General features: G+C 45.4%; 1 protein-coding gene across 1 annotated transcript in view; it reads right to left on the bottom strand.

The window, feature by feature from the left end:
- LOC137561767 (transcription factor SOX-30-like) overlaps positions 1–14,617 on the bottom strand; it is a 29,984-nt gene extending 15,367 nt beyond the window's left edge. The window contains exons 1-3 of the mRNA XM_068273123.1: positions 14,452–14,617; positions 8,569–8,808; positions 4,638–4,760 (exon numbers count right to left, since the gene is read on the bottom strand). Coding sequence (XP_068129224.1) covers positions 4,638–4,760; positions 8,569–8,808; positions 14,452–14,602 — 514 coding nt within the window. The 5' untranslated portion in view covers positions 14,603–14,617. The remainder of the gene's footprint in view (positions 1–4,637; positions 4,761–8,568; positions 8,809–14,451) is intronic.
- Between the last annotated feature and the right edge of the window lie 4,355 nt (positions 14,618–18,972).

Genomic DNA, 18,972 nt, shown 5'->3' with positions numbered 1-18,972 from the left:
GTTTAATTTATGCTGAGTACCGGCTATTTGGAAACCGAGAATTTCTTCAGAGTTTCTAATCATCTGCGCTAATGGTTCCATCGCTATTATAAATAAAATAGGAGAAAGGGGGCACCCTTGACGAGTTCCTCTCTCTATTGTGAAGCTAGGAGATAAATAACCAGCATAATGCACTTTAGCTGATGGGGAGGAGTACAAGGCTTGAAGCCAGGCTAAAAAGGATAGTCCAAAACCCCTATACTGCAAAACAAAGTATAAATAATCCCATGAAAGTGTATCGAACGCTTTGTAGATATCCAGGCTTAGACAGACACCAGGTATCTTTCTATGGCGTAAGCTTTCAAAAACCTGGATAGCTCTATACACAGCATCCGATGCTTGACGCCCCGGGACAAAGCCCACTTGGTCCTTGTGGATTATCTGGGGGAGAAACCTATTGATTCGTGAGGCTAGAATTTTACTCAGGATTTTTATGTCCACATTGAGAAGGGAAATGGGGCGAAAATTGCTAACATCCGTTGGTTCTGTTTCAGTTTTAGGGAGCATAGCTATATTAGCTTGGAGCGTATCTCGGCCTGGGAGTTTATTTTTATTGTATTCATTGTACATTTGGGCTAAGAGGGGTGCTATCATTTGGGCGAATTTTTTATAAAAAAGGGGAGAAAAGCCGTCTGGCCCCGGGGATTTAGCGCTTTTAAGCGATTTTATTGCTGCAAGAACTTCGTCCGAGGTAATTTCTGCATTAAGGAGTTCAGCATCGGCCGCATCGAGAGGAGGGAGGTGAATTGATTCAAGATAGGCTTCAAGCTGCGTCTTATCGATCTCTCCCTCCGCCCTATACAACTTCTGCAAGAAGTTCTGAAAGTACTGGACTATCTTACAGGGATTCGTAGTGGGGGGTGACTGAGAGTCTTTCACTCGTAGAGTGGGAGGCTTGTATTTTTGATTTTTCAATTTGCGAGCTAGGAAAGTGTGGGGTTTATCAGCCCAACGGTAGTAAAAATTTCTACGCCATCGAAGTTGCTTTTCTACCTCTACGCTTAAGGTAGAATCTAGTTGCAACCGCAATCTGTCCCTGGTCAGCTTCAGAGCGGCCGATGGGGAGGCTTTCCAGGCCTGATCTGCTTCCTCGTACTGTTTTGTCAAGTTAACTATATTTTGAGCTCTTTGCTTTTTGAGATAGGAAGCAAAGCCAATTATCTGTCCCCTCACGGTCACCTTCAAAGCCTCCCAGAGAGAAACCGCAGAGGCAACCGACCCTTCGTTGGTTTCCAAATACTCGGTGAGAAAGGAGTGAATCCTCTCAAAATTGTCTTGCCTGGAAAGCAGAGTCATTAATTCTCCAGATGAAACTCTTGCCCCTGGGTATCAAGGAGGACAATTGGATCTGCACTGGGTCATGGTCTGACCATGTTACTGCGAGGATTTTAGCGGCTGAGACATTATCTAAATAGGGTGCCTGCATAAAGAAGTGATCGATTCTGCAAAAGCTCCCATGTGGGCTTGAGCAGAAGGTATAATCGCGCATTTGTGGATTAAAATCACGCCAGACATCTAGCAATCCTCCGTCCCTGAATAGACGGGAGACAGCCAGCGACCGAGTGGACGAAATGGGTTGGAGAGCTCTTGCAGAACCAGGTTTGTAGGCCCTATCCATTCCCTCATCTAGCACCTCGTTTGTGTCTCCACATAGGATAATCATACCTTCCCCGTGCTGCGCTACCACCTGTAAGAAATGGGATAGGAAACGGTCCTGGAATTGATTAGGAGCATAATAGGAAGCCAAGGTAATTTTGGAATCATAGAGGGTGCCCCGTAATATCAGATATCTCCCGGTGGGATCAGCTAGAGTGTGCTCACATTTGAAAGGGAGGCCCCTTCTGAAAGCAATAGACATGCCACGGACCTTCTCCCTTGCGCAAGCATGGAAAGCCATCGGGAAATGTTTACTAAGATAAGAAGGGCGACTGGATCTAGAGAACCTAGTCTCCTGCAGACATACAATGTCTGTGTGAGCGGACTTATAGTAATGAAAGGCTTTGCTCCTTTTTTGGGGAGAATTGAAGCCTTGGACATTATGCGTTATAATTTTTAAAGTAGGGTCAGCCATTATTGCTAGCAGAGGAGAAGGTCCTTGTGTGCCTCGACAATGGAAACGCGAGGCACCATAGGTTATCAGGTGATGAATATTCTTCGTAGGCTAGGGCGGACCAGGGGGGGAGGTAGAGGAGGGGGGAGGTAGAGGAGGGGGAAGCAGAAAGAGAAAGAGAGAATAGAAAAGGGCCCAAAGTTAGCTCGCCGGTTCTCCTGAAAACAGGAGTAAACGGCGATACAAGAATTTAGGGCAACCTGAGACTGGCTTGGGCCATCCAGGCTCAGTGCCAGAAAACAAGCGGGTGAAAAAATCGCTTGTGCGGGGGGATAATCCCACCCCGGCTGCATGGCTGAGCAAACTAAAGGTTATACCAATTAACAGCACCTAATTAACCCCAAAATCTATCAGATATACTATAAAGCTAAGAGTTAAATACTAAATACTGAATACCAAATGAACGCTTACCCCTGCACCTAACACCAGAGTCTATATCTGGGTTTTTCAGGTGATAAAACTAGTGGAAATATATAAAATAGAGTCAAGTAGATAAATCATTTAGCCTAGGAGTCCAGTTGGCTACTGGAGCAAGAGTGCGTTTTCATACACTACGTGTAGCTCACTATAGAAAACGCAAAGATAAATTCTAGTCTGAGAGTCAGGCTCCAAGGATACGACATGACACCGATAAGGTAAGTTCACCAGATCAGCTTGGTGAGGACAAGATGAAGAGCCAATCAATTCCGGGCAAACTGGATCAGCCAGGCTCGGACTGCGTTGCCGGCATCAGTATCTCCTTTTCGCGCTTCTTTGAGGACCCCTGCTGTTTTACTTTTTCCCATGGAGGCTGGGAGTGAGGTGGGCCTTGGCTTCGGGTGGGAGAGGAGGCCGGAAGCGTAAGTTTGAGCCTCTCCAACTTTCTCCGGGCTTCTTCTGGGTTTAGAATCACATGGACTCGGTTATTGTAAGAGAACACCAGCTTAAAGGGGAAACCCCAACTGTACTTTATGTCATGAGCTTGAAGGATTTTAGTGAAAGGCTTCATCTCTCTACGCCTCTGGATTGTAGCAGGCGCTAAGTCAGCAAATATTTGATAATGGTGTCCCTGAAATTCAAGGTCTTCTTTATCTCTTGCAGCTTTTAGAATAGTTTCCTTAGATCTATAGAAGGTAAACTTAATGACAATGTCCCGGGGGAGGCCGTTAGGCTTGACTGGGCCCAGGGCTCTATGAATTCTATCAAACTCGAGTCTATCAATCGGCAGACTAGGGACAAGCTCTTGAAAAAGAGCAGTTACTGTAGAAGTCAGATCTGTTATACTCTCAGGCAGACCCCTGACCCGTTAATTACCTCTGCGAGCTCTGTTTTCGAAATCCTCCATACGCAGCTGTACATCTTGGAGGTCTGCTTGGGTCGTCTCCTGATCCTTGTTATGTTCATCCAGTACGACATCTACATTGTCGATGCGACGCTCAAGTTCGTTAATCCTGGACCCCATTTCCTTGATCTCTTTTGAGAGGCGAGCAGCCAGCTTGCCGGAGGATTCCTCAAGCTCCCTCTGCAGGATCACTTTAAACATGTCCATAAGCGCTTGATCGCGGGCTGAAAGGTTGCTTGGGGCTCTGCTTCCCGACCCAGACTGTCCGCCGATGGATAGAGGTCTGCTGAGACTGGTGGATCTGCTCTCTCCGTCGGATTCGCTCTCCACATGCTCCTGTTCTCTTTGCTGGCTGGGCCCGGGCGCCATCTTGTTCCTCCGTGAGCGCGGCTCTTGCCGGGAGGATTCAGTAAGATCTCTCTCGCGCCGGGCTTTCTTACCTCCCATCTAGGTTTGGGGGATTCAGCAAGCTGCAGGGATGTCGGGTGAAACCTTTTGGGGCGAAAAGTGCTGCGTGAAGTGAGCCGATGCAGCCAGGGTGTGCGGAGCTCTGCTAACAGACGTCCATCTCGAGCAGCCGCTAGCCATGCCCCCTGACCGTACCCATGCATTTTTATATGCAATTTTTTAAATTGTTTTGTGATGTATTTCCGGTTCCTGTTGTCTACCTAGTGATTTGCATAAGACACAATTGAAAAGCATATGAAAAACGCATACAAAATGCATATGTTTTTTGTACATGCGAAACGCAAACGCATAAAAACACATGCAAGACGCTTGAAAAAATGCATCTGTGGAAAAACCGCTGAACGCAAACGCACTAAAAACGCACAAAAGAGCACATGGCAGAAAACGCACTCTTTCCCGTTCTGCTATGTGTGCACCCAGTATGACTGATATTGTGGTGAAACCCCTCCCACAAGAAACCCCTCCCACAAGAAAAGTTTGTACTTTTTTTTGGCAGTGTCCTGTCTGTGAACCTTGCTGCATTGTGGAAAATAATTGTTTACAGCTGTTTCCAACTGCCAAAAAACATGCAGCAGCTACATCACCTGCCAACAGTAAAATGTTCACTGGAGTTCCTCTTTAAGGCACGTGTAGCTAATCATATTAATAGAGATGGTGCTTTTTAAAGACTGGCAAGTTACAGAAATATTCTTGACTTACGTGGATTGGGTTTGTACATCAGGATGTTTTGTGGTTGATAGACAGAGGTTCTGGATGAACCGGAGGCCTCATCACCCATTGCAGGTTTTGTCTTCTTTGCAATTCGTGGCTTGTACTCCCACTCTGAACAGAAACATAGAGTTATTTTATATACACAAGAGAGGGGATAAAGAGAACCTGAGATGGGACTCCAGGCTATATTTATACTTACCTAGGGCTTCCTCTAACCCCATGAGGCTCACGGGCTCCCTGACTGTCCTCCTGGGCAGCTCCGTTCTCTTCTAATTCTCTCTGGTAATCTGGCTGGCCGCACTCTTTTGTGCATGCGTGGCTCGGCCACCCGCGCACCCCCCATCCCCCATATAGCCTGGAGTCCCATCTCAGGCACCCTTAAAGGATGAGCGTACAAGGCCTTGTTTCACTTGCTGCTGATGGTGCAGGCCTGCGTACTAATGAACTTCCACTGTCCACCAATCGGTGGCCCTCTAAAAACATTGAGACGGCAAGGGGATGGTATCATTGACTCTGACTCTGAAGAGGTTGCCAAAATATTCAGTTGCTGGGCTGAGTGCTGCTGAGTGCTGGACAGTGGCGTGGCTAAGGAGTTGTGGGCCCTGATGCAAGTTTTACAACGGGCCCCCCACCCCCAAGCACTCGATACATAGCAATTGATGCGGGGCACCAAAACCTGCCAATGGCAACTACAGTGCTCAGAGGTGCAAGAAGGGGATGGGGAACAGTTTGTTAGTGATTACCACTATTCAAAGTATCTATAGAAGTGATTATTATGAGCACAGGACCAATAGAGAGCTAATACTGTAGTTGAAGGAGGGCCCCTCAGGCCCCTCTGGCCCAAGGTCCCCGATGTGGTCGCAACTTCTGCAACCCCTATTGCTATGCCCCTGTTTCTTGAATGTTACTACCCCTTGATTTGTTCTTCTCAGTGTGGTACAAAGTAATGCAAAGGTCAGTTGCCCTCCAGTCCATGCTTGATTCCTAAAAGAAGGATCTTCCTGAAGGTCCTACAGATAACAGGCACCGGCATACCTCCCTTAAATTTTGGAGCCAGGAAAAAGGGTCACTAAGACATGCCTCTGCTACACCTCTAGCCAGGCCCTAATTCTACACGCAGCATGCTCCCCTCCCCTATACAGTTTCCTGGTGTTTAGTGGTCTCCATCCCCTGTAGAGTTCAATATTGTCAAGTGGTCCCCATCCCTCACCTATAGAATTCCCTGGTGTCTAGTGCCTCTTCCTCCTCCCCTATGCAGTTCACTGGTGTCTAGTGGTTCCTCCTCCCTTCTCCATACAGTTCCCTAATGTCTAGTACCCCCTCCTCACAACTATACAGTTCCCTGGTGTCTAGTAGCTCCTCCCTTAACCTATACAGATCCCTGATGTCTAGTGCCTCCCCTAAACAGTTCCCTGTTGTCTAGTGGTTCCTCCTAATCCTCCCATCCCTCTACGCAAAGATCGGCACAGGGAGCGACTGTAGATAAATGACTCACTTCACTCTCTTTGTTCCAGTGCCGCTCAACTAGCCGCATGCCGAGCCAGCTTTGACGACAGCCCAGGTGATGCGGCGTGATCAAAACTCACGTCATTACAGCCGGCTCGGCCTGCGGCTGTGATCTCCGCCCTGATTCTTCCACTGCTTCCCTCCATCAGGACATTAGAGGGCGTACATGTAAAATAGTTGCCGGGGAAAAAAGGACGCATAGGATTGCCGCTAGTAGAATATCGGTAAAATTACCAATATTCTACTTAATTCCAATAGTAAAATATCGGTTATCTTGATATATACTGATATTTTACTATGTTTTAACCTAATCTTACTCTCACACAGAACCCTCCCTTTAGCGATGCCTAACCCAAATACCTCCCTCTACCGACGTCTAACTCTAAGACCACATTCTACTGATGCCTAAACCTAAAACCTCCCTCTACTGATGCCTAGCCCTAAGAACTCCCTCTACCGATGTCTTATCCTAAGACTGCCCTCTACCGATGCCTAACCCTAAGAACTCCCTCTGCCGATGCCTAACCCTAAGATCTCCCTCTATCAACATCTAACTCTAAGACCGCCCTTTACTGATGCCTTACCCTAAAACCTCCCTCTACCGATGCCTAACCCTAAGCCCTCCCTCTACTGATGCCTAACCCTAAGACCTCCCTCTGCTGATGCCTAACCCTAAGACCTCCCCCTATCAACATCTAACTCTAAGACCGCCCTCTACTGATGCCTTCCCCTAAAACCTCCCTCTACTGAGGCCTAACCCTAAGAACTCCCTCTACCGTTGCCTAACCCTAGGACCGCCCTCTACTGATGCCTAACCCTAAGAACTCCTGTTACCGATGCCTAACCCTACAAACTCCCTCAACCCACCTATGCCTAACCCTAAGAACTCCCTCTACCGATGCCTAACCCTAAGACCTGCCTCTACCATTGCCTAATCCTAACACCTCCCTCTACTGATGCCTAACCCTAGGAACTCCCTCTACCGATGCCTAACCTTAAGACCTCCCTCTACCAACGTCTAACTCTAAGACCCCCCTCTACTGATGCCTAACCCTAAAACCTCCCTCTACTGAGGCCTAACCCTAAGAACTCCCTCTACCGATGCCTAACCCTAGGACCGCCCTCTACTGATGCCTAACCCTAAGAACTCCCTCTACCGATGCCTAACCCTAAGACCTGCCTCTACCAATTATTATTATTATTATTATTATTATTTAGTATTTATATAGCGCCGACATATTATGCAGCGCTGTACAGTATATATATATATCTTGTCACTAACTGTCCCTCAAAGGAGCTCACAATCTAATCCCTACCATTGCCATATGTCTATATTATGTAGTGTAAGTACTGTAGTCTAGGGCCAATTTTTAGAGGTAGCCAATTAACTTATCTGTATGTTTTTGGAATGTGGGAGGAAACCGGAGTGCCCGGAGGAAACCCACGCAGACACGGAGAGAACATACAAACTCTTTGCAGATAGTGCCCTGGCTGGGATTCGAACCAGGGACCCAGCGCTGCAAGGCGAGAGAGCTAACCACTACGCCACCGTGCTGCCAATGCCTAACCCTAACACCTCCCTCTACTGATGCCTAACCCTAGGAACTCCCTCTACCGATGCCTAACCCTAAGACCTCCCTCTACCAACGTCTAACTCTAAGACCCCCCTCTACCGATGCCTAACCCTAAATCCTCCCTCTATTGATGCCTAACCCTAAGACCTCCCTCTACTGATGTCTAACCCTTAAACCTCCCACTAGCAATGCCTAACCCTAAGACCTCCCTTTACTGATGCCTAACCCTTAGACCACCCTCTACTGTTGCTTAACCCAAAGACCTCCCTCTACCGATGCCCAACCCTAAGACCTCTCTCCACCTATGCCTAGTACTTAACTCCCCCCACTCCTTATAATAGGTGCCTATGGTGGCATACTGTTTTCGGTAAGAGCACGAGTCTTTTTTCCTGTTTGAGATCTGAGGGGTTGCTACGGGATACAGGACCATACGTTTCAACTCAGGGCAGTCCCGGTGAAATCAGGACAGTTAGGAGGCATTGGGCATAGGAATCTAACCAGATAGATCACCAAGGGGACGTTTGTGACATTGAAAGAAGCCTGTTAACACTTTAGAATTCTGGCTGACAAGAGCGATGGGCAAGACAAAAATGTAAACTTGGTATGTAGCTTTAAACAGGAAGTAAATAATCACAACAAATCAGAGCCTTGCAAACGTATCACCTGATGAGACTGATCACCTGCTTGTCCATGGGTTCCTCTACACACAATCATCTCTACACAGGAGTTGCAGGAGTCAACATTTTTCACTACAATGGTCCTTTAAGCCCCTCCCTCCCCAACCAGCAGTAAGTATAAGAAACATCTAACTATGGCATTAAGCTTCTTAACTCGCATACCTGGAAACATCTTGTTGTGCTTCATTTTTATTTCATGGGCTTTTTCATAAAATGGGTTCTTCTCTTCTTCGGTGAGCTTGCTCCACTCCATCCCAAGCAACGTACTGATCTGGGTGGTGCTGGCCCAGGGGTTGGCTTTGGACACAATGGGTCGTTGAATACGGGCCCAGACCAAGAATGGGTTCATTGGGCGTTTTACTTGACCACTTTTATTCATGCAGAATGGAACGTCGGGGATTCCTAGTGAGAAACCAAACAGGTTTATTCAGAGACATGTTTCCTAATAAGCGCAGCAGGCACGCCCTGGGGGATGCCGCTTTGGAAGCCGCTGCCCAAAAGACATACCTCCCAACTTTTTGAAATGAGAAAGACAGAGACTTTAAGACACGCCTATGCTACACCGCTAATCACACCCCCACCACATGCCTTGCCACACATACCACTAAAGATTCATAAGCCAAAGATGTCATTTTACAATTAGTCTGAAAAATCCACCACTCCAGATCTATTTTAAGCGGGAAAAAAATTATAAATTCAATCAAATTTCTCAAATGAACAAGAAAAAAAAGCTTTCACTTTTTCTGTACCACCAATCCTTTTTTTTTTCTAATTGCTGTAAAATTTGATTTTGTTTTTTTACCGTGTGGCCACCTTAATGCTGCTATATTAACGTTCTGTATTCTATAGCGGACCAGGGAATGTAAAATAGTGGTTTCCCATAGGAATAGCAATTGTAAGGCAGAGGATTATTAAATAGTGATTGCCCATATCGCTAATACATATAAAATGGTGGTTGCCCATAGCAACAGATGTGGTGGTGACCTAATGAATATAAAATGCTAGTTGCCCATAGCAACAGATATACAGTGGTGTGAAAAACTATTTGCCCCCTTCCTGATTTCTTATTCTTTTGCATGTTTGTCACACGTAAATGTTTCTGCTCATCAAAAACCGTTAACTAAGTCAAAGATAACCTAATTGAACACAAAAAATGCAGTTTTAAATGATGGTATTTATTATTTAGTGAGAAAAAAAACCTACAAATCTACATGGCCCTGTGTGAAAAAGTGATTGCCCCCCCTTGTTAAAAAATAACTTAAAGGTGGTTTATTACACCTGAGTTCAATTTCTGTAGTCACCCCCAGGCCTGATTACTGCCACACCTGTTTCAATCAAGAAATCACTTAAATAGGAGCTATCTGACACAGAGAAGTAGACCAAAAGCACCTCAAAAGCTAGACATCATGCCAAGATCCAAAGAAATTCAGGAACAAATGAGAACAAAAGTACTGTAATTGAAATCTATCAGTCTGGTAAAGGTTGTAAAGCCATTTCTAAAGCTTTGGGACTCCAGCGAACCACAGTGAGAGCCATTATCCACAAATGGCAAAAACATGGAACAGTGATGAACCTTCCCAGGAGTGGCCGGCCGACCAAAATTACCCCAAGAGAGCAGAGAAAACTCATCCGAGAGGCCACAAAAGACCCCAGGACAACATCTAAAGAACTGCAGGCCTCACTTGCCTCAATTAAGGTCATTGTTCATGACTCCACCATAAGAAAGAGACTGGGCAAAAACGGCCTGCATGGAAGATATCCAAGGCGCAAACCACTTTTAAGCAAAAAGAACATTAAGGCTAGTCTCAATTTTGCTAAAAAAAACCATCTCAATGATTGCCAAGACTTTTGGGAAAATACCTTGTGGACCGACGAGACAAAAGTTGAACTTTTTGGAAGGTGCGTGTCCCGTTACATCTGGCGTAGAAGTAACACAGCATTTCAGCAGAAGAACATCATACCAACAGTAAAATATGGTGGTGGTAGTGTGATGGTCTGGGGTTGTTTTGCTGCTTCAGGACCTGGAAGGCATGCTGTGATAGATGGAACCATGAATTCTACTGTCTGCCAAAAAATCCTGAAGGAGAATGTCCGGCCATCTGTTTGTCAACTCAAGCTGAAGCGATCTTGGGTGCTGCAGCAGGACAATGACCCAAAACACACCAGCAAATTCACCTCTGAATGGCTGAAGAAAAACAAAATGAAGACTTTGGAGAGGCCTAGTCAAAGTCCTGACCTGAATCCTATTGAGATGTTGTGGCATGACCTTAAAAAGGCGGTTCATGCTAGAAAACCCTCAAATAAAGCTGAATTACAACAATTCTGCAAAGATGAGTGGGCCAAAATTCCTCCAGAGCGCTGTAAAAGACTCGTTGCAAGTTATCGCAAATGCTTGATTGCAGTTATTGCTGCTAAGGGTGGCCCAACCAGTTATTAGGTTCAGGGGGCAATTTCTTTTTCACACAGGGCCATGTAGGTTTTGAGGGTTTTTTCCTCACTAAATAATAAAAAACATAATTTAAAACTGCATTTTGTGTTCAATTATGTTATCTTTGACTAATAGTTAACGTTTTTTGATGAGCAGAAACATTTAAGTGTGACAAACATGCAAAAGAATAAGAAATCAGGAAGGGGGCAAATAGTTTTTCACACCACTGTAATTGTGATCTAGTAACTATAGTAAGAGATCTGATTGTGAGCTAGTAAATACAAAAATGGTGGTTGCCCACAGACACAGAACTAAATGCAACCTGGCGAATACATAATGGTAGCTATCCATAGCATCAGATCTGTTTATGACCTATTGAATATAAAATAGTGGTTGCCCATAGCAACAGATGTGAATGTGAGCCGGTGAGTATAAAATGGTGATTGCCAGTTGGAACAGATGTGACTGTAATGTAATATATATATATATATATATATATATATATATATATATATATATATATATATATATATATATATATATCTCTCTCAACAGATGTGATTGTGACCTAAATAAATATAAAATGGTGGTTGCCCATAGCAACTGATATCATTGTGATCTAGTAAATGTAGCAAGAGATCTGATTGTGAGCAACAGTTCTAGTGGATACAAAATGGTGCCTATCCATAGCATCAGATCTGATTATGACCTAGTGAATATAAAATAACGGTTGCCTGTAGCAACAGATGTGATAGTGACCTAGCGAATACAAAATGGTAGTTGCTCATAGCAACAGATGTGATTGTGAGTCAGTGAGTAGAAAATACTGGGTGGGTGCCCGTTGGAACAGAGGTGACTGTAATGTAGTAAATATAACATGAGATCTGACTGTGAGCTAGTAGAGAATATAAGATTGCACATAGCATCAGCTCTGATTGTAATGCAGTGAATATAAAATGGCGGTTCCTCATAGTAACTCATATCATTGTGACCTAGTTTATATACTGTGGAATAAAAATTATAAATTCAATCAGATTTTTCAAACGACCTAAAAAAAAAGCTTTAGACTTTTCTGTACAACCGATCGTTTTGTTATCCAATTGCCATGAAATTGGATTGTTTTACTTTAATATGTGGCCTCTTTAATGCTATTATGTAAACATTCTGTATTCTATAGCGATCCAGAGATTGTAAAATGGTGGTTGCCCATAGCAACAGATCCAGTTGTAAGGCAGTGAATATCAAATAGTGATTTCCAATAGTGCTAATTAATACACAAGACAAGACAAATAACATTTGTATAGCGCTTTTCTCCTGGCACACTAAAAGCGCCAGAGCTGCAGCTACTAGGAGGCACTCTATAGGCAGTAGCAGTGTTAGAGAGACTTGCCTAAGGTCTCCTGCTGAATAGGTGCTGGCTTACTGAACAGGCAGAGCTGAGATTCAAACCCTGATCTCCTGTGTCAGAGGCAGAGCCCTTAACCATCACACCATCCAGCCCAGGGCCGGCCCACTCATGAGGCGGGGTGAAACATTTGCCTCAGGCGGCAAACTTCTAGGGGCGGCACCCGCCCATCCATGGGTGCGGGGGGCGGGGGGGGGGGCGGCTGCCGAGCCGGAGGGGTAGCGGGCAGGACGGGGGTATTGGGCCTAGCGGTGGGGAGGGGGGTCGGACCCCCCCTCCCTCCCCTGGGTCCCCCGATCTGCGCTCCCCTCCAGCTGTAAATAGGAAGCAGCCGATGCCCGATAGTAAGAGGCACGGGCGGGGAGGACTCACCTTTTCCGCGTTCCAGCGTGCGCTCCACTGACGTCACTTCCTGCATCACCGTCCACTTACAATAGCACACAATACAGTAACAGTGGACGGCGATCGGGGGACCCCCGCTCGGGGGCGGGGGGGATAGGGGGGCGTTGGCGGCAATTTTTTTCTAAATTTGCCTCAGGCGGCAAAAAGTCTAGGGCCGGCCCTGATCCAGCCACCAATATAAAATGGTGGTTGCCCGTAGCAACAGATATAATTGTGATCTAGTAAATATTGCAAGACATCCGGCTGTGACCTAGTGCATATAAAATGGCAGTTGCACATAGCATTAGGTCTGATTGAGATATATATATATATATATATATATATATATATATATATATATATATATATATATATATATATATATATATATATATATATATATATATATATATATATATATATATATTTAGTGAATATACAATGGGGGTTCCACATGGCAACACATATACTGTAATTGTGACCTAGTATATATACTCATATAATTGTGACCTAGGGAATATAAAAACGATGATTGCTCATAGCAACAGACCTGATTATAAGCCGGTGAATAAAAAATGGCGGTTGCCCATAGCAACATATGCGACTGTAGGATTGTGACTACAAAATGGCGGCTGCCCGTAGCAACATATGTGACTATAACGTTCTGGGTATAAAATGGCGGTTGCCAGTAGCAACATATGAGACTCTAAGGGCCTGTTTCCACTACATGCAGAAAAACGGACTCCAATGAATGCCTATGGGCCGATTTCAACTAAACGCGATTTTTCTGATGCAGATTTCCCCATATGCATTAATTGGAGTCAGTTTTTCTGCATCCATTCTGCATCCAATCTGCATGTAGTGGAAACAGGCCCTAAGACCGTGGATAAAAAATGGCGGCTGCCCATAACAACATATGTGACTGTAAGATTATGGTTATAAAATGGTGGTTGCCCATAGCAACATATGTGACTGTAAGGTTATAGCACTAAAATGGAGGTTGTCCATAGCAACATATGTGACTGTAAGGTTATAGCACTAAAATGGAGGTTGCCCATAGCAACATATGTGGCTGTAAGGTTATAGCGCTAAAATGGAGGTTGCCCATAGCAACATATGTGACTGTAAGGTTATAGCACTAAAATGGAGGTTGCCCATAGCAAAATATGTGGCTGTAAGATTGAGGCTATAAAATGGCAGTTGCCCATAGCAACATATGCAAATGTAAGATTCTGGCTATAAAATGGCGGTTTTCCCAAAGTAACAGATTTAATCTCTTAGGCCCCATTCACACTTTTACGTTCCAGTAAATGAGAATTAGAAAGCAATTGCCCAGAAAATGCTGTATGCAGTACGTTTGCGATCGGTGGGAATCCCAATCACGCCGCAATGGCCGCATTGGGGGTAATCCCATACGATTACACTGCTGATCTTTGCTGATCGAAAGCACAAAACGCTTCTGGACAGCGCCCAAGTGTGAACGCGGCCTTTGTTCTTCAGCTTCATGTGAGCCAATACAAGACATCACCTGTTTTCAGTGATAAAGGAACGCCAGGAGCTGATCATATCTCCCGTTTGTTTATTTGGCTGCATTGGGGTGAAATCGCTGATATTTTGTTTCTCTTCTGGTCAGTTTGGCCTCTATCCAGTTATACCTTTGATGTTTTGCTGTCATGACGACTGTGTGACATTTCTGTCCTATGCTGATCAGGTTTTCCTGAACCCACTTATTTTTGTTTTATCATGCAATAGTTTTCTTTTTGGGGTAAACTAAATAAAAAAACACCATTTTCATTGGTGTAATCTTTAGGAAAAGCCACATGAATCATACCCTGCATGCCATGGATCTCTGCTTCCTCCTGGGGCCCTCTGGGCTGAGGAGACTCCTTCTGGCCTTGCTTCTCCATCTTTGTGGCAGTTGGTGTAACTGTTTTCTGGGAGGCGTGGTGGGGGCGTGTCCAGGCGGCAGTTTGTGAAGTCATTATGCAAGGCTAACAGAATAACTAAGAAACACTAGGAAAGTATTGGGGATGAGAGAGACCAAAAAAACCTCCTACTAAAAAGCAAACATTGATATGGCTGTGTAAAATGTATGAGCTATAGGCTTGCTATACACCAGCGGTTCTGGCAGTGGCGTAGCTAAGGAGCTGTGGGCCCCGGTGCAAGTTTTACATGGGGCCTCCCAAGCACTCTGTACATAACAATTGATATGGTGCACCAAAACCTACCAAGGATTTTCACAGTGTCAGAGGTGCAAGAAGGGGAGGGGGAACAGTTTGTTAATGATTACTACTATTTAACATAGCTCCCAACTGTCCCTTTTTCGGAGGGACAATCCCTTTTTGGGAGCCCTGTCCCTCTGTCACCCTCATTTGTCCCTCTTTCAGGACTTTGTCCCTCTTTCTATGTAAATATATATATTTATCTACTAAAAATGTGTTTGACTCTAAACTTTATTACCATCCTTTAAATTGATATATTACTAATTTTAAAATGTTACTATGAAGGAAAATTAACCAGGATAGAAAGGACCAGTGTGGTTTGAATTATAAAACAACATTTTTCTTGTTAAATTTTTATGGTATGCGTGACTAGAGGCGTGGTGGCGGCGTGACCAGGGGTGTGGCAGGGGCGGGGCTTAAGTGTCCCTTTTTCTCATCTCAAAAAGTTGGGAGGTATGATTTAAAGCATCTACAGAAGTGATTATTACCAGCACATGGCCAATACAGAGCTAATATTTTGCTTGAGGGAGGGCCCCTCGAGGCCCCTCTGACCCAAGGGCCCCGATGCGGTCGCTACCTCTGCAACCCCTATTGCTACGCCACTGGGTTCTGGATATAAGCCAGGCCTCAGGGGCATAAAGAGATCATTTGCATATTCAGTAGTGATGCATTAGTGATGCATTGTGGGAAACCACAATTACACATCATCATGTTTTTAAAGGAAGGAGATAGATTATATATATATATATATATATATATATATATATATATATATATATATATATTTCACAATGCCTTCTGTTTTCAGATGACATTAGAAAAGGCTGTAATCCTTATTTCATTGGTCAGTGGTTTAGGTCGGGATCACACTTGTCTGTCTTTTTCTGTTTGGGCCATTTCCACCAGCCACCGTGCAATGCAATCATTGCTTCCGACACGAGCAGAACGAATACAAGTCAATGGAGTTGTTTCCATTGCTTGTAAATATTGTGATCCGATGGTCAGGGACGGTTCTCTCCTGAAGCAAGGTGAAACACTTGCATCAGGCACAGAGATTACAGGGGCAGCATGTTTGCACTGTGTTTACACTAACAGCATGTAGTCAGAGTAGGAGGAGAAGTGATAGGAGGAATGGAGTGGCTGAGGGTGAGCAGTTTGTTTGTCACAGACTCACAGCGTGCTATTGTGTTGAGCTGCAGCATGTCATGTGTCAAGTGACATGATGAGGATAGACATGTGTATGTACAGTGCCTAGCACACAAATAACTAGGCTGCGTTCCTTTTTTTCTTTCTCTGCCTGAAAGAGTTAAATATCAGGTATGTAAGTGGCTGACTCAGTGCTGACTCACACAGGAAGTGACTACAGTGTGACCCGATAAGAAATTCCCCTTTTTCTCTCTTTCTTGCTCTCAGAAGCCATTTTCTGCTAGGAAAGTTTTTTTATAGTTGGAATTTCTTATCAGTGAGGATCACACTGTAGCCACTTCCTGTCTGAGTCAGGACTGAGTCAGCCACTTACATACCTGATATTTAACTCTTTCAGGCAGAGAAAGAAAAAAAGGAACACAGCCTAGTTATTTGTCTGCTTGGTACTGTACATACACATGTCTATCTCATCATGTCACATGTCACTTCGGGTATCCTTTAAATGAAGCAGAGTAAATAGTTGGGTGCCGTGCGATCATTCCAAATTGTAAAGAAGGGGGGGGGGGGGGGGGGGCATCCTCACACGTTTATCTCACGCAGCAACAAGTCTAGAACCGGTCGTGCCGACAATCCGCTGCTATGTGACCCGGGAAAAGATTCGGAGGCAGCCGTCTGTAATTGCCTATGGAATTGGGTGCGTGCTGCAAGAATCTGCAGCATGCACCACATTCTATTCCCAGGTCGCATTGCAGAATTAGCAAGCAATGGAAACTGCTCCATTGGCTTGCATTAGCTTCAGTTTGCATGTGATCCAATGCGATGATCGCATCAGATCGTGGTAATGGAAACAGGCCCTTAGCAAGAACTGATAGCCACATCCGGACTTTCGAAGTAAACCGGAAGTGCCCGCGCCGTGATTGCATCGCATCCTATCGCTATTGGAAATGGGCCCAAATTTGTTTTTTTCTGCAAGCATTTCCTGCAGGGGTGTAACTAGAAATCACTGCCCCCCCCACTCAACTTTGGATGGGCCAACCCTCGCCAAAGGAGGGGTAAAAATGCTGGGGGTAGAGCAGCGCCGTACACAAGACCCTGCTGAACACTGAATGGGACTGTCTACAAATCTTTGTATGATTCCATATCAGTGGCTGAGCAGATGCAGTCATTAGAACAATCGTGCAGACAGCAGAAAGCTTTTTTCATTCCCTGCTCTTAGTTGTCAGTCTCTCAGGACAGGGAAAATAAACTCCCCCTCCTTCCCATGGGGCCCCCTGCGGCTTTAGGGCCCCCTGCAGCTGCATCCCTTGCAGGGTCTATTGTTACGCCCCTGGCTTCCTGCACACCTGGGGCTTGATTCACTAAACCATGATATGACAAATAGCACACCTTATCAAAGATAGCACACCTTATCAAAGTTAACACGCCTTATCAGAGTAGCATAGCGAGCGCTACGAACCCGCAGGGGCTCAGGGCAGGACGAGTGCCATTGCCAATTAGTAGGCATAAGTTTGTAGCGCTCGCTGTGCTACTCTGATAAGGTGTGTTAACTTTGATAAGGTGTGATATCTCTGATAAGGTGTGATATTTGTCATATCACGGTTTAGTGAATCAGCCCCTATGCGTGTCTGTATGTGTGAAACATGCAAGTTTTATCACAGACGCTAATGTAAGTGATAGAGAAAATGCGCGCAGTGCTTCACTGTTGTACGTTGTTTTTTCTGCATGGGAAAAATGCATTCAGTTGTGCACTAGCAGTTTGATTAACATTGGTTGGCAGTTTTCCCGTGTAGAAATCGCACATAAGAACAGACAAGTGTGCTCCCAGCCTGGAGGTGGTTGCAGCCAAAAGAGGACACCCACACTTATGACAATTGGCTCTACAGCTTTGTAACGCGCTCGCAGGGGTGTAACTAGAGGGTAGCTGCCCCTGTGACCACAGGGGGGCCCGGAGCTGTGAGGGGGCCCCCAACTACTGCTTCACTCCCTTCAATAAAGACTAGATTGATCCTTCAGATCGAGTGTTTTGTGGCTTGCACTTGTTATGGGTATGAAGGATATGATGGTCACCCTTGTTGTATGACCCCTGTGAGATGGACCCCCAGGCTGTGAGGGGCACCAGGGGGAGGCAAGGGAAACGGTGTGAACAAGAGTGAGGTCCCACCAAAGAATTGCTGGGGAGCCCCATAATTTGGTGCCCCTGCATGCTCCATTATAATGTGCCTATTATAGCACCCCCCCCTCATTATATTAGGGCCGTTTCACACGGACGCTTGGCAGTTTCTTCCAGCCTTCCGTTCTACGTCGTCACCTTTGCCGGGCGACAGCGGGCTTTCTGCAGGCGATCGTCAATGTCCTGTCTCGATCTGCGTTTTTCATCCCCGCCAGGGGACATGAAGAAGCGGTGCCTGAAACGCTGCGAAAAAATCAGGATTGTGCAATCGACGGTAATCGCGCAACGTTAAACGCTCCCATTCACTTGAATGGGAATGTTTAACCAACGAGTCCCGGATGCTTGGTGGTAAACGTCCGTGTGAACCGGATCTTACTGTTATTGTTCCCATCATTGCAGCGGGAGTCCCCTCTTTGGGGGACATTCACAAACCCGCAGTAAAATTGCCATATGCACCCAGTGCACAGCTATTTTACCAGTACTCACTGAAGTCATACAGCACTTACCTTCTAGAGCAGGGGTCAGGAACCTGTTTGGCTGAGAGAGGCATAAACGCCACATATTTTAAAATGTAATTCCCTGAGAGCCATACAATATGTTTTAAACTGGCACAGTGCGCATGCGCAGCAGAGGGCTGTCCCTGTTGCCATGGTGATGTGTACACAGTTGATTCTCTGGGCAGTGGAAGTGTCAGACACGCTTCAGCTTCTCTTGGGTTTCAGCAACATCAGCAATTTCCCCGAGAGCCAGACAAGAGGAATACTGACTAACAGCTTGTACAATTAGCTAGCTGACTAGGGGGCTGATTCACTTT

Source organism: Hyperolius riggenbachi, chromosome 3 (genome assembly GCF_040937935.1).
Source record: "Hyperolius riggenbachi isolate aHypRig1 chromosome 3, aHypRig1.pri, whole genome shotgun sequence".
Taxonomy (NCBI): domain Eukaryota; kingdom Metazoa; phylum Chordata; class Amphibia; order Anura; family Hyperoliidae; genus Hyperolius; species Hyperolius riggenbachi.
Note: the sequence above shows the minus strand (reverse complement) of the source record. Positions and strands in the feature narration are given on the sequence as shown.